Source organism: Adiantum capillus-veneris, chromosome 3 (assembly GCF_014529385.1).
Source record: "Adiantum capillus-veneris isolate H3 chromosome 3, ASM1452938v2, whole genome shotgun sequence".
Taxonomy (NCBI): domain Eukaryota; kingdom Viridiplantae; phylum Streptophyta; class Polypodiopsida; order Polypodiales; family Pteridaceae; genus Adiantum; species Adiantum capillus-veneris.
In genome coordinates this window covers 89,723,050-89,746,109 of record NC_140933.1, presented here as the reverse complement: position 1 = coordinate 89,746,109, position 23,060 = coordinate 89,723,050, and the positions used below count along the sequence as shown (strand labels likewise).

The window sequence follows — 23,060 nt, the reverse complement described above, 5'->3', positions numbered from 1 at the left end:
TGGGGGACACTAGCAGGATGCTAGACTATCTTAGGGCACCAAGCGACAGAAACTTTATTAGTCCTGTTTCCAGAAAATAAGACCACCCAGTACTGCAATGTCCATGCATCATTTACATATGAATTACAACATCGTACTGAGATCTTCATATACTCCATGGAATAGCAAACCTAGGGACTAGGACTGGGAACTGCAACCAAGACATCAGATGTATGTGCCCAATAACAAAATAGGTCGCACAACAATGTGCAATGATAGCATCAGAGACTCAGAGGAGGCTTTAACTCATCCTCCATCAAAAAAACTGAGGTAGGACCAGAAAAATGAAGGCTGAGCAAACCAACATCCCCAATGAAGAGTCAGGATGTGAGGAAAGTAACAGAAGCTTGAGATCCAAGACATCTCTTAGTGTCTATCCCAGCTGGCAGAAAAGAGAGAGAGCCACCAGTCACCATCCCTATAGCGATAAAAGCATGAAGAACATCACGAAAGTGGTTCCTGATCGCTGAAAACTAAGGCCCCCTCGCACAAAAATACTAAAAAATGACATATCTACCTGTAGGGCTCCATCTCTACACTCAAGAGACTGGACGTAATGAAAAAAATTATGTAAGCCAAGTGGATTATGGGGCTTCTGAAGGAAAGGCAAAACCTGGTGGCGCTGAGTGGAATTCTGTGGAGTCTCCATCATTGCACCTCCAATGGAAAGCGGCACCAAGAAAGGGATATGTAAGTCGGAAGCCTTGAGCTCCAGTGCATAGGCCTGCTCTACCCTAGAGGTCTATTAGGATACTGCTTCCATCTCCTCAAGTCTATCTCTCCTGGTGTACCATGACCAAGTTTGTAGCTGTCCCTTTGTCTAAGCTTTTCTGTTTGTGTCTACTTGTCTCCGTGCACAATATGCTGGCTCTCACCCACGTTCTTTCTCAGGTTGCTGGGTACATTTGTGTTGAGTATGCCACCTGAGAAGATCAGCCTCTCCTCTAACCAAACACTGGTTTGGGGCAGCTTTTAAAAGATCTCCAACAACGGTTTTGCTCACCATTGACTACAATCCTCTGACTGCAAACCATTCCCTCTCAAGCAACGGAAATACTATCTTAAAAACTCCATGGAGAGAATGTTCAATGACCACCTCCTTGATGCATGGAACAGATGACTATAAAGAATAGCTCGATTAAAAAGGGTGCCAAAAATAGATCCCAACTGCTCTAGCATCTGCAGCACTGTAGCCTCCGGTTGTAGCATTGAAAACCACTCTTTAATGGTCCCCTCACATTTGTCCTCCTCAAACCACCAATATTGAAGTCTGAATACCATGGGGAAAAAATGCCAGCCTGTCAGCATTGGAGATGTCAAGACAAGGATCCTGTGGGGGCAAGGCTTGAGGAAGAGGATCTAGTTAGAAAGGGGCTATATATAGACCAAGCCTATAGCCTATTCTCCATGGACTCTTGACTCCCTACCTACCCATACATGATATCCTGCACCCTCACTTTGGATCTAGCTAATTATATGCATATAATTAGTAGTAAATTTAATTTGTAACTTTTGTACTTTTAGGTGGATCCTATATGCGTGCTATAATTACACTACGGGTGTCTTTCAAAAGCCCCCATCACCCTCTAATGTATACATAAATATACATTTTTTTTGTTTAAGATAGCATTATTCTAACTAGAGAAAAGCCAAGAGCATAATACTCACAAATAAAACTCGTCCCCCTTATCTTGCAAGAACAAAGGCTCTCTGCAAAAGAAAACAAGCATGGTTACTGGACATAAAAATAGGAAATTACAGCACAGTTTGTTAAAAATTTGTGAGCTCAATGTCATTGAGCAGTTAACACCTCTCAGAGATGTCAACAGTATCAGAAGTTGTCACTCTCTTCTCTTTCAATTTCACCTTATCTGGCAATACAAAGTTGTTGCCGCATAAGTTCTACGCCAAGTAAACATTAATTTGAAGGTGTAAACATTTTGAAATCAAGAATAACTAGGACTTGCAGAAAGCTATTGGTACACCATGATCATTGAAAAGTACCTCGACTTTCACGTGCTGGAAGATTTATAGACAATGACTTTGGAGTGAACTTCACACAAACAGAGGCATTCTGCCTTGGTGCAGGCAGTATTGCATTTGCTACACCGGAAACTGTAGAGTACTGCAAGGAGCTTAATGGTATTTAAATGTTCTATTTCAACAGCAGAGTATTTTCATGATTTATCTGATTGATTGATTTGGAGAGCTTAAAACCTGTGTTAGCTCATGCCTAACATTTTGAGTGTCATTAGACTTTGATACAGCAAGTTCGGGATTCGATAAAGAATTGTAGCCTTCAGTATAGTTGTCCTTTTCCATGGTAATGTTCATGTGTGTGGGAGAAAAACTACACTTTGGGTCTAGGAACAGAGACTTTGGAACCGAATTTGTGGAATTTGAGTAAGTGTCACAGCCCAACTTGGTTTGCCACAGTTGGATCGTGTCCTACATGCAACCCGTGAATAAAAGGAGCTCATTGAAGAGTTGATTTTCTTGCTCTGAAACAAAAACTTCATTACAAAAATGTGAAGTTCGTGGGCAGAGGAGCTATCAATACCTACTTGACACATTATGCAACACTCTCAGAGGACGAAGTGAAAATTACCAACCTTCTGATTAAATAGAGATACCAAACTTGGTCTTACCTGCTCTAGTTTTAACGCTGCTGCTTTTCTATTCTCCACAAGCTTCCTTTTCTCCTGCCAAAGTATAAATATATTAGCTCAGGTCAGTGGACTCACAAAAGACCAAGTCAGGCTTGATAGGATTTCTGGATTGTAAATATAAATAGGCTGAATAACGGTTGTGGAATATGACTTCAAAATAATATTGTGCTCTATTTCACGTGCATGTGGCCTCAATGATCATATGATTGATGGAGCACCCTTTCTCCACACTAGTCCCTGCTATCTCCATTCACACCCTACTTAGGCAAGGTAAAGCTGCTCATGTAACTTCAACCTCCCTCCCTCAAACCCACCCAGCTGTGCTGCCTGCTGAGTCCTGCCACTAACACATCAGCTATTTACATTAGGTTTTCCTCTAGTACTTTGCACTTTGAAATAATTGATTCTGTGAGGTGAAATATACACCATTCTTTTATAAAAAAATCACACATATCCTAATAACCTACATAGTGCAAGGAAACTCTAAAGAAAATTTATCAATGCACACTTGATCACCTCTTTATATGGACATTAAAAGTCTTTTGACTTTCCATTTCCATGGGGCTTTTCATTTCCTAAACTCACCCTTCACTTGTGCACTTGAGATGTTTTGAAAGGATTTTTATTTTTCGTTTCCTAAACCCGCCCTTCACTTAAGCACTAGAGATGTTTTGAAAGGATTTTCATTTTTCCGAGATTGGGGGGCTCTACTAGATTTGCAACAGTATCAATTGGACGTGAAAAGGACGGATACACCTTTGCGCGAGAGAGAGAGAGAGAGAGAGAGAGAGAGAGAGAGAGAGAGAGAGAGAGAGAGGACACTTTAAAAATAAGAAAACGCTAAAAGAAAAATAAAGCAGAAGAGAAACACAAATATACAATGTGAAGTCAAACACCTCCTTATATGGAGACAAAAGGACTTTTGATTTTCCACCTTCATTTGTCTTTTGACTTTCCACCTTCATTTGTTGTTTCATTTCCTAAACTCACCATTCACTTACACACTTAATATGTTTTGAAAGACCTTTTATTTTTCCAAGATTGGGGAGACCTAATTAGATGAAGATGAACCAAAAAACTTGTTGAGTAAGTCAAAAGGCTGGGGCAGAGGGCTTCTCAATCAGAATTCCATATGCTTCCCCTTGGAAAAGGGTTGTTTGTAGGTCTTGCTGGCGCAACCATACTGCGCCTATGAGATTTTTTTCACGGAGTCCCATTAATTTCCATGAACATTCTCGATAAGTGGACACAAGTTATAGTTTGTACGTCTTTCAATCATGGGCTTGCAATTACAATGCAACTACAACATTCCCATCAGCAATTACAAAGCAGCTACAACATTCCCACCAACACTTGAACCACCGTATCTAGGAAGTCTTAGAATTGATGATCAGATGTCCCAAAGTTGGGAGTAAAACACATCAATCTTTTTTCACAAAAAATATTTCATCCATTGATGGCCCTACAATAACCCCATGGGCTTTCAATCATGGGCTTGCAATAACAATGCAGCTACAGCATTCCCACCAGCACTTCAACCACCTTATTCAGGAAATGAAAGAAGTCTTATAACTGATGATGAAGAGTTTGTCCCAAAGTTGGTGGAGTACAACACATCAATCCTTTTTGACAAATGAAAGATTTTATCCATTCATGGCCCTACCAGGCACAATAACCCCATGGGCTTGCAATTACAATGCAACTATAACATTCCCACCAGCACTTGAACCACCTTATTTAGGAAATGAAAGAAGTCTTATAACTAATGATCAGGAGTTTGTCCCAAAGTTGGTGGAGTAAAACACATCATTCCTTTCACACAAAAGAAAGATTTCATCGATTCATGGCCCTACCAAGTACAATAACCCCATCTTTTGTTGCCATTTGGCTCTCAACGAGATGCATGCTGCTACAGATGCCAAGCCTGACAGCCTCTCAAAATCTGCAGCTTTTTCATGCAGAATAACCTTCCAAAAGTGCCAAAAGAGAAGCATCATAGTCATGCAATCAAAGCACAGCAAAAACATGTGCATAATCTTTTTTAACCAAAAGATTGCACTAGCATCTCATTCGAGCAGTCTGGTTACAAGGTCAAATCACGCTTAATGAGAATTTGTGAACTCATGGAGTGCACTTTGAAATAGATAAGCATCATAGTCATGACCCTCCTGCAACCAAAGCACAACAAAAACATGTGCATAATCTTTTTTAACCAAAAGATTGCACTTTCACATAGAAACATAAGTAAGCGTGCGCAAACGACTCCAAGTTTAGGGGAACAAGAAAAGGGTGGAACATTGAGAGACCAAAGCGTAGATGGGTACCAAAAGAGATCAGGAGGAGATTAAGGTAAAAAGGTGGGGGAAACAACACCAAACGCGTTTTGCTCATACTCAGCTCATCAGTGGTGTGAGTTTTTATATACAAGTGAAGGAGGTGAATGGGGGTTTATAGAGGGGCAGCTTGAGGTGGGATTTTGGGGGCAAAAAAACAAGGGAGTTAATGGTAGTGTACAAATGTACATAGGGGAAGAGTTATGGTAGAAGAGTTAGGGACAAGGGAGTTAATGGTAGTGTACAAAAGTACAAGGGAAAGAGTTAGGGTAGAAGAGTTGGTATTTGGCTAAATGGTGAGAGGTAGACATGTTGTACCCAATAGAGTTATGTTCTTTGAAGATGATGGTGATTTGATGTCGAAGTTAGTGGAGGGATAGAGGGTGAAAAGTTTTAGGGAAAAAAAGGAGGGGAGAAGAGGATATTTTTTGATAGCCATTTTATATTTTTTATGGAGCTAGTAGACCAAAGGTGTATTAGTAGGTAGAGTTGGCGTATGATTTAACAAGAGGTGTAGAAAGAGGTAGGTAAGGGATTGGTGGGGTTTTAGTTAACTGGGGTAAGCTCCCAAAATGAGGGAGTAAAGAGTGGTGTTAGGGGGGGGGGGGGTGGTGGGGGTGGGGGGGAAGGGGGAAGGTAAAGGGAGTATGGAGCGCCCGAGGTTGGGGGGAGGGAAGGGGGAATAGCCCAGAAAAGGTGTGAACAAAATAAGGGATAAAGCGGAAGGGTGGGAGGGGCCTTAGAGCCAATCCATAGCCCAAAGGCATCATCTACATACCACTTGAAGTAGAGAAGGTTAAGACTGCTCAAAAGGGAAGAAGAGACTTCCAAATGGAAAAAGAAGAGGCATGCATATACTACGGCGAAATAGGAGCCCATAGCGGTGCCTTTGATTTGTTTTTAAAAATGTTCTTTGAAATTAATATAGTGGTGCGACAAGATCAGTGCCACGAGAGAGAGGATAAAGTGGGTTTTGAGAGGGTCAAAATGGATAGAAATGGAGGCTTTGAGGGCTGAGGCCATGGTTGATTGGGATACTAGGATAGAGGGCCTCAACATCAAAGGTGAAGAGTAGGGTATTGGGTGGGGAGGGGGAGGTTGTTAAGGTCCTGGATGAGGGTGAGAGAGTTTTTAAGATTTGGTTAAAGGTGAGGAGGATAGGAAAAAGTTCGAAGTGAAGCCAAATGGAAGCTTTTTCCAAGATATAGTCTTCATAGAAGCAAATAGGTCGTGAGACAAGGGAGGGTTTGTGCAGTTTTGGGATGAAATAAATGGGGCAAGGTTTAAGTTGCTTGTCAAGGGGTGAGAGGATAAAGTTACGATCTATAGCAGGTAACGTCAAGGGAAGCAATAAAGGGAAAGGGGATGGAGAGGCAAGGCTCGTAAGTGGAGGTATCATTGAGGTGGGTGAGGACGTTACTTTCGTAGCAATCTAGAGGTAGTATGACCAAGCCAAAGTTTTTATCGGCGGGTTTTATGACAATGGAAGGATCCAATTTGAGGCTAGATAAGGCTTGAGTGACAAAACGGGGAGGTTTAGAGGGTGGGAGGAAAGTAGAGTTCAAAATGAGGTTAAGGTTAATATGGTTAATGAGTAAGATTTGATTGAGAGTGGGGTTTTGCAAAGGCGGCTTCCAAAGGGGAATTGGTATCTTGAAAGGAGAGGGTGGTAGAGTTGGATGATTCTTGAAAAAACACTTTAGTTTGAAATTTCTTGCCATGTTGGTATGTGCGTTAAGAAGAGATGCGGATGAAGGGTTTGAAGGGGGGGGAGGGGGGGGGGGAGGGGGGTGGGGGGGGGGGGGGTAGGGGGGGGGGGGAGGGGGGGGGGGGGGGGGGGGGGGGGGGGAGGGGGGGTGTATTTTAAACCTAAGCTAAGCATCGCTTTTCGGAGAGAGTGTTTTTTAGGCGAAAGGTTGTGCACTTTAAAGTTGGAAACACCGAGTTCCAAAGAGAAGGCTTTAAGCTTACAAAAGAGGAGAAGCTTGTAGTGTTGAGGATTTAAATGGGGTAGCCAATACTTTCTTCTCAATCGTCCTTTGCGGGTTGGGAGCTCGAGGTAATCTTTGTCAAGAGGTGATGCAACGGCGATGTTGGAGATTCAAAGATACGGGAGGAGGGGGGGCTTGGAGAAGGAAAGATGCACCCATGTAGTGGGAGGTGTTATTTTGAAAAAAAAAGTTTTCGTGTGGGAAGAGGAAGCAAGAGAAGAAATATTGGAGTGGGAAATGGTAGGGTGTGGGGGGCTAATGGGTTTAAGAGGATAGACAGGATTAGAAGGTATATTGCGGTGGTGGGTGTAGTGGGGTGTTTTTACATAAGGAGGTGATGCTTGGTGGGGAGATTCTAAAGTTCGTTTATTGGTTGGGCCTTGAGAGGGTTTAAGAGCTTTAGATTGAGGCTCCAATGGAGAGGGTTGAGGGTAGGTAGAGGGTCTAGGGGATTGGAAGGGTTTTTTGGAAGGGGGGTTGAGGGTTCCTTGTGGGGAAAGGAAGGGTTTTTTGGGAGGGGGATAGGGTTTACTTGGGGAAGAGGAGGGGGGGAAGCATAGTTTAGCGTGACTTGCACTTAAGCGCCCGTTGGTGTTACTTGAACCAAAGTGCTCCGCCACCACTTGCTCCATGAGTTTTTTTATGGTTTGTTCTTTTGGAAGGGAAACGACTTCCTTTTCCAATGTATTGATGGATCTTTTGCGTGCAAGTATGGCGTCCTCCCCCTTCGTAGATGTTAGATGGGCATTCAAGATGTAGGTTTGGATTTCAAAGAGGAAGAGGTTTTCCATTCTTTAAGCTTAAGACTCCAATCATGTTTTGACAATAGCGGAATGGAAATAAAGAGAAGCCTATTGCTAAGATCATTGAGGCGTTCTTCAACTAGTGAGTGGTAGCCATCAAGATAAGATTGGAGGTTTTTTATGAGTAGAGTTTGTGCTTGGATGAGAGCTTGTGTGGAATCAAGTTGGAAACGTACGGTGAGTGAAGCAAGCTTGGCATTGAGAAGAGGTTGGGCTTGGGAATCATCAATGGTAAGCTTGGGAGGTTTGATACAAAGGCTATTGGGAGCTTTTTGGTTACGGAGTAACTCATTGAGATGTGCCAAGAAAATTTTAGCTCTTTTTAATTTACCGTGTAGCTTCTTAAATTCCAAAATAGAATCGGAGAGAATCACCTCAAAATCCACTGGCTTCTTGAGTTGCGGTAGCATTGCCAAATTGGTGAAGGGGTAATTTGAAGAGGAAACCTTTGGCTTTCCGAAAACAAGAGGTGTGTCGATGGTGGAGAATAAAGCTACATTCAAGCGGTTATGGGTTAGGTCATTTTTGGCAAGCACCGAGAAGAAGTCAAAAGAATCTTCGGGGAGTTTTCCAATTCCTCTGTGATATGCTCGTAATGATCCAAAGCATGCGAGTCGCCCGGTAATGTGAGTCGTGACGATGTTACCGGTGGGTGAGTGCGTCCGAGGCACAAGGGTGGACGCGGTTTCAGCCAAAAGGACCGTGGTGGCCAAGACAAACCCGGGGAGGGGGGGTGCGGGGGGTGCCGCCAAGCCTGTTGAAGTCGAATCCAAAGCGAGGGTTGTCGGGGGTAATTGCGGAGTGCTAAGGTTATCCATGGCGAGGGTAAGTGGTAAAGTGCGTTGTCGATGAAGTGGGTTAGGTCAAGAAATGTGGGCCAAAGTGAGAAAGGGTGCAAAGTGCTGCGTGCAGCAAGTCCACCTATGCAATGCACGTTTACCTAGTTTACCCAGTTTCAGGCTAAGTCCTCCGGCTAAGGTAGGGTGACTTTAGGTGAGAGGTTAACAGATCCATCAGGTTAAGTTAAGTGGTTAGCCATGATAGGTGAAAATTTTGCCATGGCCGAAGGAGAACAAATGTTGAAGGGATTCCCGAAGCAAGTGGTAGAAAAGAGAATTATGTCGAAGGGCATCCCGAAGCAGGTTGCAACAAGGACGTCGACCCGGAGCCAAGAGTTCGGCCGAGATTGAAGCAGGACAGTGTTGGCTTGGACAATGTTAATAGGCCGGTGTTGTGACGTTGCTAATGGTCCTCTGTTTTCAGAGTGTAAGCACTGCTGGTGTACTTCAGCAAACGGAATTAGGTGGTGTTGCTAAGTTAAGCCGGGATGTGCGCTAATAGCTCCGAAGTTTGCGAAGCCGATGCTGCTTCATACAAGGTGGCATAGGTTGGAGATGGGGCTGCTCCGTCGCCAGCCTACTGGTGAGCGAGTTGCGGCAAGTATGTGAGGTTTAAGGGGTGGGAATAGGAACGAGAGAGGGGCTGAGGGCAAAGCTTGCAGCACAACCAAGGTGTGCGTGGGAATAAAAACAATGCATAAAGGTGGGGAGATGCCTTCAGCAGGGTGCCGAGGGTAGGCGACAGAGTAAAGGGCTGAGTGCCGGGAGAGGAGAACTCAATCTAGGGTGTTTGATGCAAGGTGGCAAGGTTGAGTGCCGGGAGAGGAGAACCCAATCTAGGGTGTTTGATGCAAGGTGGCAAGGTTGAGTGCCGGGAGAGGAGAACCCAATCTAGGGTGTTTGATGCAAGGTGGCAAGGTGGCAAGGTTGCGGGGCAGGAACCGTGAGGCAGGCGGGGAGGACTGTGAAAGTAGGAGCATGAACACCGCGCCATGGCGGGGAAGACTGTGCAAGAAGGAGCTTGAACCCCGAGCCATGGCGGGGAAGCCCGGAGAGGGAGAAAAATGCAAAGGATTCGGGTGTAAGGCAGGGAAATAAGTTAACTGCAGGGCTTATGGATTTGTTAAGGTGTACGTGACAGCTGGTTAATAAGGTAAGGTGAGTTAAGTCAAGAGAATTCGAGATAGGGACGCGAGGAGCGAGGACCTCTAGAAGAAAAACATGTGATGGACAAAAGGTTACTTAAGGGTAACGCCATTGTATGGACCTTAAGAGAGAGAGAAATCGGGAGAAAGAGAGCAAAGTGGAGTGTGCATCGCCAATATATTTAAGAATCAAAACTTTCACATAGAAACGTAAGTAAGCATGCTAAACGACTCCAAGTTTAGGGGAACAAGAAAAGGGTGGAACATTGAGAGACCAAAGGGTGGATGCGTACCAAAAGAGATTAGGAGGAGATTAAGGTAAAAAGGTGGGGGAAACAACACCAAACGCGTCTCGCTCATATTGAGCTCATCAGTGGTGTGAGTTTTTATATACAAGTGAAGGAGGTGAGTGGGGGTTTATAGAGGGGCACCTTGAGGTGGGATTTTGGGGGGGGAAAAACAAGGGAGTTAATGGTAGTGTACAAATGTACATAGGGGAAGAGTTAGGGTAGAAGAGTTAGGGACAAGGGAGTTAATGGTAATGTACGAAAGTACAAGGGAAAGAGTTAGGGTAGAAGAGTTGGTATTTGGTTAAATGGTAAGAGGTAGACATGTTGTACCCAATAGAGTTATGTTCTTTGAAGATGATGGTGATTTGATGTCAAAGTTAGTGGGGTGATAGAGAGTGAAGAGAAAGGTCAAGTTTTACGGAAAAAAAGGAGGGGAGAAGAGGATATTTTTTAATAGCCATTTTATATTTTTCATGGAGCTAGTAGACCAAAGGTGTATTAGTAGGTAGAGTTGGCTTATGATTTAACAAGAGGTGAAGAAGAAGGTAGGTAAGGGATTGGTGGGGTCTTAGTTAACTGAGGTAAGCTCCCAAAATGAGGGAGTAAAGAGTGGTGTTACGAGGGGGTGGGGGGAACTTGAAATAAAGGGAGTATTGAGCGCTAGAGGTTGGGGGAGGGAATGGGGAATAGCCCAGAAAAGGTGTGAACAAAATAAGGGATAAAGCGGAAGGGTGGGAGGGGCCTTAGAGCCAATCCATAGCCCAAAGGCATCATCTACATACCGCTTGATGTAGAGAAGGTTAGGACTGCTCAAAAGGGAAGAAGAGACTTCCAAATGGCAAAATAAGAGGCATGCATTTACTAAGGAAAAATTGGAACCCATAGCGGTGCCTTTGATTTGTTTCCAAAAATGTCCTTTGAAATTAATATAGTGGTGCAAACTTGGCACCAGCAATGCTCACAGGTTCAAAAACTTGATCTGACTAAAACTGAGAGCCAGTCACTCTGCTTAGGAAGAGAATTGTCCTAACAAGTATTCATAGAGATTGTATGCACGCTGTGAACTTAGTGACGCACTCGCTACTGCTGCTGCCCCCCCCCCCCCCCCCCCCCCCCCGGCTGCCCCTGCGCTGCCTCCACTCCCGCCTACCCCAGCGCGCTGCCCCGCGGGCCGCCTGCTGCCTGCCTGCACGTTGCCATACTCCCCCCCCCCCCCCCATCCCGCTTGCGCTCCCACACAGTATCCAGGTGCTCCACCCCCCCCCTTCCCCCTCTTTTTTTCCTGCATATTGGCTCGTGTCGCATTTGTCCTTTGGGCAAGTGCTCGGCGCTCGTCTGCAGACCTTCTCCACCGCTCGTTCGTTTCGCCACAGCAGTAGACACAGATGGAGGCTCCATCTCCGCCCCAGAGGGACTCGCCCGAAGCCCCCTCGCCCGACCCCGCTGAGCCCACCATCCGACTTGCTCTTTCGCCGACAGAGCAAGCGAGCCTTGCCGCAGAGGTAGAGCGATTGCAGGCGACTTCCGTCATCTGCAAGATTCTCAGCACCCGATCTAGTAGAGGAGAGCTGCGTGACCTTCTCCAAGCCTGCCTTCTCGCAGAGGTGGGCAAGATCCTGGACGTGCAGATACTCGGACGAGGCTACTACCAGATCGAGTTTGAGACCTCCGAGATGGTGTCCAAGGTCATCGCCATGAGTCCACTGACCATCCGAGCAGCACGTGCCCACTTTCGACAGTGGAGACATGGTTTTGACCCTGCTTCGGATGTTCTAATAGAGGAGGCAGACATCCCCATCTCGGTCTGCTTTCCGGGTTTGCGGAGGGAGTACTTACCACTTCTATCCAGGATCGGCTCAGCCATTGGGACTGTCCTGGAGACACCTCGTACGGCAGCATCAGTAGCTGCCAAGGCGGCTTGCATTCCCTCAATTCGAGTTTTGGTCAGAGACACTCACACGCTCCCGAAGGTTATTCTTTTGTCTCGGGTGAGTGGGGGTTGGTTTAGACAGAGCGTGGAGTATTTGGGCCTCCCAAACAAGTGCTTCATTTGTCGACAGATGGGCCATTTAGCGAAGGCTTGTCCATGGAGGAGGCCTTGACCTACACCACAGCCTCAGCCCCAGCCTGCCAAGGCTAGCCCGCAGCCACAGACAGAGACATAGCGCACACATGCAGAGCCACCCTCCGAGCCTGGGGCTCCAGCAGAGGAGGGATGGCAGCAGGCCCGTGGTAGACGACGACAGAGGCCACAACGTCAACCTGGCACTCAGAGTGGCCCTCAGGCGCCTACTCAGCAGCAGTGGATTCCCACGGGGAACCGCTTTGGTCCTCTTGAGCAGGAGGAGGTCCCTGCTCCAGCCCCCACCCCAGCTTCACCCTCGACAGCCTCTCCCCCCCCAGAGTTCCCCCCCTCTTCCTCATCCTCCCCCCCGCCTTCTGCTCCCGCCGCCTCTTCACCTCGCCCCTCTACCTCTATCGCCCCCTCCCGCCCCTCTTCTCCACCGCTTCCCCCAGCTCCTTCTCCTCCCCCTCCTACTCCAGTTCCACAGTCGACCCACGGGGCAGGGCCTTCTCCGGCGGCTAGGAGATCTCTTGGCAGTGCCTTTGCCACGAGTCGCCTAGCGAGAGAGGGTCAGCCTTTCTTACAACCCCCTCTGCAGGTACAGACATCTTCCCTTGCAGCTATCCCTCGTGCTCTGACGAGCATGGACATCCGGCGCCGCTGAGACTTCTTCGACTACAGCTTCACTTGTTTTCTCGGCGATCCCTCAGCAGACCATGAGGCAGCCTGCTTCAGGGTCCATGCTCTGTTTCTTGCCGCTAGGGGGACAGAGGCCTTGGACTTAGCAGTTGGTTTCTCCTTCCCCCTTTGCGGCAGGGCTCAGAGAGAGTGGACTCTCGACTCAGTATTGGGATGGTTGCATACACAGGTCCTAGAGTTCTCTCACCACATGGGAGAACTAGGAGTTACAGACTTTGTGGCCATTGGCCAAGTTTGCGGTGACACCCCCAGACTCAGCAGGATGTAGGCACATTGTGGTTTACTTCTTTGCTGATACACAGTGTTTGCCATGCTATGTATACATTCATGAGGACTCCTCGACAGAGGAGGTTGCTTTACGCACGGCTCGCTCTGCTTGGGCTTGGGCTAGGCACTCATTGCAGTCACACCTATCTAGAGGACGCTTGGATGCGGATTACTCCCCATCCAAGCCAGCCTCGAAGATAGCCCGTCTAGTTGCTGTGGCAGCATCTGTTCTCTCTCGCTCCCCATGAGGATCGTCTCATGGAACGTGCAGGGACTAGGTGGGCCCCAGTTTCAGCATCAGCGGGGCCGATTGAGTCAGGAGCTTCAGCGTTGCCTTGTGGGAGGAGAGATTGATCTCCTTATGCTTCAGGAGCACCATCTGAGTGAGAGCCGCATTCGGCAATGTGGTCAGCTTTTGCGTGGACGATATGATACTTTTTGGTCAGCTGCTTTTGGACCTGGAGGCATCCAGGGTGGGGTATGTATGACTATTGCGGACTCATTGCAGCAAGCCATTGTGGGCAGAGGGATTATTGTGCCAGGCAGGGCTAGGTGGATTGCTATGCACGTTCAGGGTGGCCTAGTGGGTTTCCTGAACATCTATGCGCCCAAAGTGGCGAGTGCTCGTGTAGAGTTTTGGTCACAGATTGTTGAGTCTCTGCCGCAGGCAGATCATTGGTGCATAGGAGGGGACTTCAACATGTTGGAGGACCCTTGTGACAGGATTGGTGGCAGCCATGCTACTGTGCATGGAGTCGAGTTGGCAGCTTGGGAGAGGTTTTGTATGACTCTGAGGGTCTCGGATACATGGCAGCACTCTGGTTTTGTGAGGCCCCTAGACAGTCTTGCCTTCTCCTAATCGGACCGCAGAGTGGGAGGAGTGAATCTATCGTGGATAGATCGCTTCTACACTAGTGACCACTTCAGTGTTTTTGGGAGGGTCAGTGGGCATCCCGGCAGGGACCTGCTTCTCGGACCATGCACCAGTGATCCTCACAGTGGCAGACAGGCAGAGGAGTGGGAGCACGATGCTTCGCATCCTAGAGAGGGTCTTGTTGGACTCAGAACTCAGAGAGAGGGTAGAGGCTCTCTGGACAGAGGGCATGGATAGGCAGGATTCTCCTGCTGACAGAGTGGCCTCAGGCCTAGCTCAGATTAGCCTTTTTTTTCTTCAGGAGTCTCTAGCTCGCCGGACTGCAGCGAGAGAGGTAGAGCAGCGTCTCAGACGGGGCATTGTTTCATTACATAGGATGCAGGAGCAGTTACAGCAGGCTCGAAAGGAGCTTGCTAGCACATAGGAGAGGCGACATGAGTTTGCTTTCCACCGACAGGCATCTCAGTGGACTCAGGTGGGCGACAGAGTGACTGGTGCTTTCTTTGTGACAGTGGGACCTCGACACTCGCATGTCAAGGTCAGTTAGTTGAGGAGGCCCGATGGGTCAGTTGCTTGTGAGCCCGAGGAAATGCGTGCAGTTGTTATTGACTTCTACCGGGAGTTACTGTCTGCAGAGCCCCAGTCAGAGCGGCAGGATGCATGCAGGGAGCAGGTTTGGGCACAGATGCCTTGTCTTGTGACTGAGGAGATGCGTCAGAGGCTACAGATGCCACTTCAGCTTGAGGAGTTGCACACAGCTCTTAGGGCCCTCCCCCATGGTAGTTGTCCAGGTGAGGATGGGTTGATTCCTAGCTTTTTCTTAGAGTACTGGGACATGCTTGGCCCAGATCTCTTTAGTGCTTTTCAGTACATTTTGGACACAGGAGTGATGCCTGACAGCATGAGTGAGGGCCTGATCTACCTCATTCCCAAGGAGGGTGGCTCCTTGGATGAGATTCGACAGTGGCGCCCCATCACCATCCTCAACTCAGCCTACAAAATTCTTGCCAAGGCTCTTAGTTTGAGGATTCAGCCACCTTTAGAGAGCCTTATACATGGGACCCAGACAGTTTTTGTCAAGGAACACAATATCCTTGACAACATCTTTACTTTTTGGGAGGCTTCTGCCCTGGCACGGCTCCATGGTGAGGACCTCGTGATTCTTCTTCTCGATTTTGAGAAGGCATACGACAGAGTTGACTGGGACTTTCTAGAGGGCACTACGCAGGATGGGCTTCTTAGATGCTTGGATCAGAGGGGTGTCAGCCTTGTACAGACAGGCTCACAATCAAGTACTTTTGGCAGGAGGTACAGGTGATCGCTTCATGCTTACACGCTCGGTCAGACAGGGCTGTCCTCTTGCCCCCTTCCTCTTTCTGTTCTATGCGGAGGCAATGAGCAGGTTTTTGGTGTCACAGCAGGTTGGTCTACGGGGCTTAGCACTCCCTATTCGGGGAGATGAGCTACTGGACGCTGAGATTGCCGACGACTTAGCCTTGCACTTAGATGGCCAGGAGGCCAACCTTCACAGATATGAGCAGGCTTTGGAGACCTTCTGTTGTGCATCGGAAGCACTGATCAACTGGAGAAAGACAATGGCTTTCTCGGTTGGTAGTGCTCCTATGCCAGATTGGATGCCAGGAGAGGGTTTCAGGTGGATTCCCCCAGGGACTGCAGTTCGGTACTTTGGTTGTCAGGTTGGTTTGGACTTGTCTCCCGAGCAACAGATTGCTCCCCTCCTCCTGTCTATCAGGAGAAAGTTGTTACATTGGAGCTCAGCACGACTTTCTCTGGCTGGCAGAGTAGTAGTTGCCAACCAGGTGTTGTTGGTGACTATGTGGTACATCACTTCCTACTGGATCTTCTCGAGTTCTTGTATCAACCAGGTAGAGAGGCTGATCAGGAACTTCCTTTGGTCAAGACGTGACACTCAGATAGCCTGAGCCAAGGTGGCTTGGCAGGTCATCACGCTTCCTTGTTCTCAGGGAGGGCTTGGGATCATTGATCCAGCACAGCAGAACAGAGCCCTTCTTGGGAAGTTCATCGTCAGAGGACTTCTTCCAGGTGAGGAGCCCTGGAAGGAGTTCTTGCTACAGCGGCTTCGTGCCAGGGTGCCTCAATCAAGAGGCCCTTGGCAACCTTCGACCAGATGTATCTTTACAGAGATGCGCAGAGTTGGTTTGAGCAGGAGACTGAAGGACTGCTTCGATGTGAGTTTCCTTCGATCTTAGGAGCTCTTACGGCGTGGCCTGGAGCAGAGACAGCTGACGTGCACGGAGGAGCGCCTACGGCAGCCCCTCGTCTGGAACCCCATTGTTAGCACTCAGAGAGGCCACTTGGTTGGTAGTCGGCCTCATGTTTCCTGGGGTCCCATGGCAGCAGGTCCAGCGCGCTCTCTAGGTGACTGGCTAGAGTTCACAGGTTTGTCAGAGGAGGTGCAGGGGCTCCAGCTCCAGGGTATGAGAGGGGTGCAGAGCATGTGTCAGGACATCTCAGAGTCAATTCCAACTGAGTGGCTCACGCCTCTTGAGCCAGTAGCACCCCGGTGGATGGGAGCCTTCACACGACTGGGGGTTCTTATCTCAATCAAGGCCTGCTCAGAGACTGTCCCCAGCCCTGTTCTTCGAGCTTCAGGGTGGGGGACGACTACAGCGAGTTGCAATAGAGGCCCCGCAGGTAGTAGAGTGCTGTTTTCAGAGGATCCGAGTAGTGGGCATCTGTGGGAGGACTTGCGTCATAGACCCTGACCTAACAGCTCTTGAGACTGGACACTGGAGGCTGTGGGCTTGGGAGTGTTGTCCACTGGCACGAGTACAGTGGGATCCTGGTGAGTGGCTATGGAGGGACCACTTCTCTTCTACACACCACCCAGGAGTCCCGTTCTTTCAGTACACTATTCGATTGGGACGTCATATACTAGCAGCACAGAGAGAGGCCCACCCCGCTGCAGCACGTCATTGGTAGGAGGAGGGTCTCACAGTCGAGTTCTTGGCAGCCTTTTGGGAGAGGTTGTGGGACTCCAGACATCCGAGGCGAGTCACCTTGTTTCAGTGGGCTGGTCGCACACAGAGCTACAGCATTAGGGAGCTACCTAGTGCATAGTGGTCTCTCGGCCGCATGTGCAGCTTGTGACCATTTGGTGGAGAGTCAGCGTCACTGTCTTTGGGACTGTCCCTCGCCCCAGCAGGTATGGCTACGAGTTCTTCGGCAGATGCCTGCTCTCTCCACGGCTCGACAGTACACTTGGGGGCAGCGGCTTGGTCCACCCTCACGGGCCCGGCACTTCAGTTTGAGCTATCTTCCACCAGCAGGATGATAGTGATGCAGGAGGGCGACCTACACTCCAGCCTGCTACTACAGAGCTTACTCCAAAGGAGTGGTGCAGTGAGAGAGAGGAGTGTTGGGAGCTCATCAGTGGCCTGACACTTTGGTTCATGTGGCGGGCCTGCTGTTTCCGCATCTCTGAGGCTCGCCCTGTGCCACCAGCAAAGACTGTTCGTGACTTTTGGCTAGAGCTGACCATACTCTCAGAGGACAGCTTGAGGGACTACAGGGCAGCTCCAACCGCATGCGGGAGCGCCGCCAGGCTTTCCTTCGACTCTGGCGCCCTGGGCCTTTCTACACCATAGTCCAGGGTGTGCTCAGATGGCACTACCGTCCACCTGTGTGGCTCTTCCCTCCTCCCATCTCTTGATTTAGCCTCATTGTATATATGCTGTTTTTTCATTGGGAGAGTCTCCCCATCATGTTTGTTGTAGCCCTCTCTTGTAGAGGTGGTTGTAGCCCTATGGGTAGTTTTCATTAACTAATAGAAGGATCTTTTTCTCGAAAAAAAAATTAATATAGTGGTGCGACAAGATGAGCGCCGTGAGAGAGAGGATAAAGTGGGTTTTGAGGGGGTCAAAATGGGTAGAAATGGAGGCTTTGAGGGCTTTGAGGCCATGGTTGATTGGGATACTAGGGTAGAGGGCCTCAACATCAAAGGTAAAGAGTAGGGTATTGGGTGGGAAGGGGGAGGTTGTTAAGGTCCTGGATGAGGGTGAGAGAGTTTTTTAAATTTGCTTAGAGGTGAGGAGGATAGGAAAAAGTTCGAAGTGGAGCCAAATGGAAGCTTTTTCAAAGATATAGCCTTTATAGGAGCAAATAGGCCGTGAGACAAAGGAGCAAATAGGCCGTGACACAAGGGAGGGTTTGTGCAGTTTTGGGATGAAATAAATGGGGCAAGGTTTAAGTTGCTTTTCAAGGGGCGAGAGGATAAAGTTACGATCTATAGTAGGTAATGTCAAGGGAAGCAATAAAGGGAAAGGGGATGGAGAGGCAAGGCTCGTAAGTGGAGGTATCATTGAGGTGGGTGAGGACGTTACTTTCCTACCAATCCAGAGGTAGTATGACCAAGCCAAAGTTTTTGTCGGCGGGTTTTTATGACAATGGAAGGATCCAATTTGAGGCTAGATAAGGCTTGAGTGACAAAACGGGGAGGTTTAGAGGGTGGGAGGAAAGTAGAGTTCCAAATGAGGTTAAGTTTAATATGGTTAATGAGTAAGATTTGATTGAGAGTGGTGTTTTGCAAAGGCGGCTTCCAAAGGGGAATTGGTATCTTGAAAGGAGAGGGTGGTAGAGTTGGATGATTCTTGAAAAAAAACTTTAGTTTGAAATTTCTTGCCATGTTGGTATGTGCGTTAAGAAGAGATGCGGATGAAGGGTTTGAAAGGGGGGAGGAGGGGGGGGGGGATGTATTTTAAACCTAAAGGTAAGCATCGCTTTTCAGGGGGAGAGAGTTTTTTAGGTGAAAGGTTGTGCACTTTAAAGTTGGAAACACCGAGTTCCAAAGAGAAGGCTTTAAGCTTACAAAAGAGGAGAAGCTTATAGTGTTGAGGATTTAAATGGGGTAGCCAATACTTTCTTCTCAATCGTCCTTTGCGGGTTGGGAGTTCGAGGTAATCTTTGTCAAGAGGTGATGCAGCGGCAGTGCTGGAGATCCAAAGATACGGGAGGAGGGAGGACTTGGAGAAGGAAAGATGCACCCATGTACTGGGAGGTGTTCTTTTGAAAAAAAAAGTTTTCTTGTGGGAAGAGGAAGCGAGAGAAGAAATATTGGAGTAGGAAATGGTAGGGTGTTGGGGGCTAATGGGTTAAAGAGGATAGACAGCATTAGAAGGTATATTCCGGTGGTGGATGTAGTGGGGGTTTTTTACATAAGGAGGTGATGCTTGGTGGGAAGATTCTAAAGTTCGTTTATTGGTTGGGCCTTGAGAGGGTTTAGGAGCTTTAGATTGAGGCTCCAACGGAGAGGGTTGAGGGCAGGTAGAGGGTCTAGGGGATTGGAAGGGTTTTCTGGAAGGGGGGTTGAGGGTTCTTTGTGGGGGAAGGAAGGGTTTTTTGGGAGGCAGATAGGGTTTACTTGGGGAAGAGGAGGGGGGGAAGCATAGTTTAGCCGGACTTGCACTTAAGCGCCCGTTGGTGTTACTTGAACCAAAGTGCTCCGCCACCACTTGCTCCACGAGTTCTTTATGGTTTGTTCTTTTGGAAGGGAAATGACTTCCTCTTCAAATGTATTGATGGATCTTTTGCGTGCAAGTATGGCGTCCTCCTCCTTCGTAGATGTTAGATGGGCATTCAAGATGTAGGTTTGGATTTCAAAGAGGAAAGGTTGAGAGAAGAGGTTTTCCATTCTTTAAGCTTAAGACTCCAATCATGTTTTGACAATAGCGGAATGGAAATCAAGAGAAGCCTATTGCTAAGATCATTGAGGCGTTCTTCAACTAGTGAGTGGTAGCCATCAAGATAAAATTGGAGGTTTTTTATGAGTAGAGTTTGTGCTTGGATGAGAGCTTGTGTGGAATCAAGTTGGAAACGTACGGTGAGTGAAGAGAGCTTGGCATTGAGAAGAGGTTGGGCTTGGGAATCATCAATGGTAAGCTTGGGAGGTTTGATACAAAGGCTATTGGAAGCTTTTTGGTTACGGAGTAACTCATTGAGATGTGCCAAGAAACTTATAGCTCTTTTTAATTTACCGTGTAGCTTCTTAAATTCCAAAATAGAATTGGAGAGAATCACCTCAAAATCCACCGGCTTCTTGAGTTGCGGTAGCGTTGCCAAATTGGTGGAGGGGTAAATTGAAGAGGAAACCTTTGGCTTTCCGAAAACAAGAGGTGTGTCGATGGTGGAGGATGATGATACATTCAAGCGGTTATGGGTTAGGTCATTTTTGGCAAGCACCGAGAAGAAGTCAAAGGAATCTTTAGGGAGTTTTCCAATTCCTCCGTGATATGCTCGTAATGATCCAAAGTATGCGGGTTGCCCGGTAATGTGACGATGTTACCAGTGGGTGAGTGCGTCGGAGGCACAAGGGTGGACGTGGTTTCAGCCAAAAGGACCGTGGTGGCCGAGACAAAACTGGGGAGGTGGGGGTGCAAGGGGTGCCGCCAAGCCGGTTGAAGTCGAATCCAAAGCGAGGGTTGTCGGTGGTAATTGCGGAGTGCTAAGGTTATCCATGGCGAGGGTAAGTGGTAAAGTGTGTTGTCGATGGAGTGGGTTAGGTCAAGAAATGTGGGCCAAAGTGAGAAAGGGTGCAAAGTGCTGCGTGCAGCAAGCCCACCTATGCAATGCAAGTTTACCCAGTTTCAAGCTAAGTCCTCCGGCTAAGGTAGAAGAATTGAAGCTTAATGGAGTAGGGTGACTTTAGGTGAGAGGGAAACAGATCCATTAGGTTAAGTTAAGGTGAAAGGTTAGCCATGATAGGTGAAAATTTTGCCATGGCCGCAGAACAAATGTTGAAGGGAGTGAGATGTCTTTTGAGTTGGCAATCCAAGTTGTTGAACTATTTGAGTGCTGGACGAAATTATTCGAACATCCGCTATACACCAAAACATTGGAGTGACCATTGAGAGTTCCAAGAAGGCTCAAAACTTGAGCATGCTACATGAGAATAGTCGTATCGTCTCAGACACGATTTGTGTTGACCACGGATTTTCCTTTGTCTTTAGCAAAAGCTGGTTGCTCGGAATTTGATGATGTTTCCGCGTTGGAATTTCTTTTCACATTAGACGGATTTGGTTTTTTTGGTTATTAAAAGGCAACATTCTCAAGCAATTTCTCAAGTAAAATTTCAAGCAAGTGGTTCTCCTCGTTGCAAAAGAATAGATCTCCAGCTCCATGCTCCCAAATGCTTCGAGTATTACCTGTTGTCCACAAAAAGCACCCAAAACATAATTTTGACCCGTCACCATGTTGCAAAAACCCTAATTTTTTTAAAAAATTGTTGGAATCAAAATCGCTCACGTCAACGTGTAGGGCTTATCGAGAGGATCAACTTTGACTTCTGTTGCATACCCGAATTCTCAAATGTCGAAGAGATTTTTAGAGGCCTTCGAAACATAGAAAAGCATCAAAAAACATTGTTAAAGGTTTTAAAGGACAAGAACGATCTCCTCCTCCATTTCCCCTATCTCGTCGTTTCTTCTTCGTCCAACTCCATAGCTTCCATCTGTAGGTTCATGTAGGTCCCGTTTTCTCTCAAGAAAAGGGGGGGAAAAAATGTACATTCTTGAAGTGCCATCTTACTTTGTCTACTCTTGAGGGACAGGTATGCGTTCAAAAAAGCACACATCTGAAGCTTTCATACCACTTTAACGAGATGGCACCACGTACTAACTGAAACGAACAGACTGTAACAGACTTTTAGCACTTCAAAACAACTAAACTAAAAAAGAGACGAATAATCCACCCGAGAGACACAGTGAAGAAGTTCAACTCCCAAAAGGCACTAGTAGGTTCTAAAAGCATCTAGTCCAAAAGGTAAGCACTGAAATCTGCCAAAAGCTGCCAATGTAAATTGCGGAAATCCGTACAGCTGCCACATCAACATATCAGCGCGAATCGCACGTGTCTATACAATAGGCTACGTCCTCAGTTGTTTACGCAATAATTGTGTGTGTGTGTGTGTGTGTCTTCAATAATAATTAAAGGTCCATAGGACAAGTTCCATAAGTTGTTGGGGGTTAGGATTTTTATTCCTAACCCATCGACACACTTGGACACACTCTTTCATTTCCACAGGCATCTAGAAATTTGGTTTATGCAGTATAAATAACTTTGGCATAAATTCTTGAAAAGTTGGTTCCCTTATGCCCAATTCCTCCACTTTCAAGTGAGGATAGAGTGCAAGATTGACAGTTTCATGCGTTTTCTATGCTTACCATTAGTGTTAAACAAGTGTACGCAAATTTACAGCTGCCTTCTTGGATTGTTGGGCTTTGTACACTTGAGATTGTTCTCTGGCTTTGTAGACATACCCGGATTTGGTTTCTCAGATTTCTTAAGCATTTAATTTCCTCATGGAGTTTTTCAAAAGCATTTCCGGTTGTATAGTGAAGTCTCTTCATCTTCAGTGCAATCTATTCCTTTCTTCACTTCAAATTCTCGATGTTTTGGATACTTTGGAGATCTCATAATCTCCCAATGTTTCATCAAGTGGTTGTAGAAGTTCGTCGATCCTTCACCTGAACACAAGTTAGCCGACTTCACAACAAGTTGAGCAAGTATTTCAAAGGGACGCGCGAGACAAGATTTGGAGAAACAAGCCCGTGAGTGACGGGCGCTTTGTATTGATTCAAAAAGCAGATTACAAAAAGGGACGGAGGCCCCTCCAGCGCCTCAGAAGACTGGGTTAACCTAACTCCAACCTAGTATGGGTAAATGGTTTTATGGACGTGAGGATTGCCACCCCGGCTCTGGTTGAACAACCGGCCCCCTCTTAGCTACCGCGGTAGGATGCGCACGGATCACCAAGAGTGGAGTACTACTCCCATATAAGTACTTTAATTCGGGGCGCTCAGGCATACCGCCCAAGCCCGATGGCCTTGAGGTAGAAATCCCTCTCAAGGAATCACCGTCGGTCCTGTCAAGGAGCCGCCGTTCCAAAAACTGTGCAAAATGCCGAAACGGCCCCGCGGGCGCGTCCCAGGCTGATTTCGACCACGGGACCCCCGGGGACCCGGCCACGGCCCAAGCGGGGCTCTCACTTGCAAAAAGCCTTTCGGGGGCT

At 47.5% G+C, this 23,060-nt stretch overlaps 2 protein-coding genes across 4 annotated transcripts in view; one reads left to right on the top strand and one right to left on the bottom strand.

Moving 5' to 3' along the window:
* LOC147461281 (uncharacterized) overlaps positions 1–23,060 on the top strand; it is a 214,562-nt gene that overhangs the window by 42,777 nt on the left and 148,725 nt on the right. The window lies entirely within an intron of this gene.
* Positions 1–23,060, bottom strand: part of LOC147461282 (uncharacterized) — a 157,033-nt gene that overhangs the window by 43,193 nt on the left and 90,780 nt on the right. For both annotated transcript variants that reach the window (XM_086508865.1, XM_086508864.1), the window contains exons 6-10: positions 2,688–2,741; positions 2,257–2,487; positions 2,044–2,164; positions 1,850–1,910; positions 1,708–1,749 (exon numbers count right to left, since the gene is read on the bottom strand). In XM_086508865.1, the coding sequence (XP_086364991.1) occupies positions 1,708–1,749; positions 1,850–1,910; positions 2,044–2,164; positions 2,257–2,487; positions 2,688–2,741 (509 nt within the window). The remainder of the gene's footprint in view (positions 1–1,707; positions 1,750–1,849; positions 1,911–2,043; positions 2,165–2,256; positions 2,488–2,687; positions 2,742–23,060) is intronic.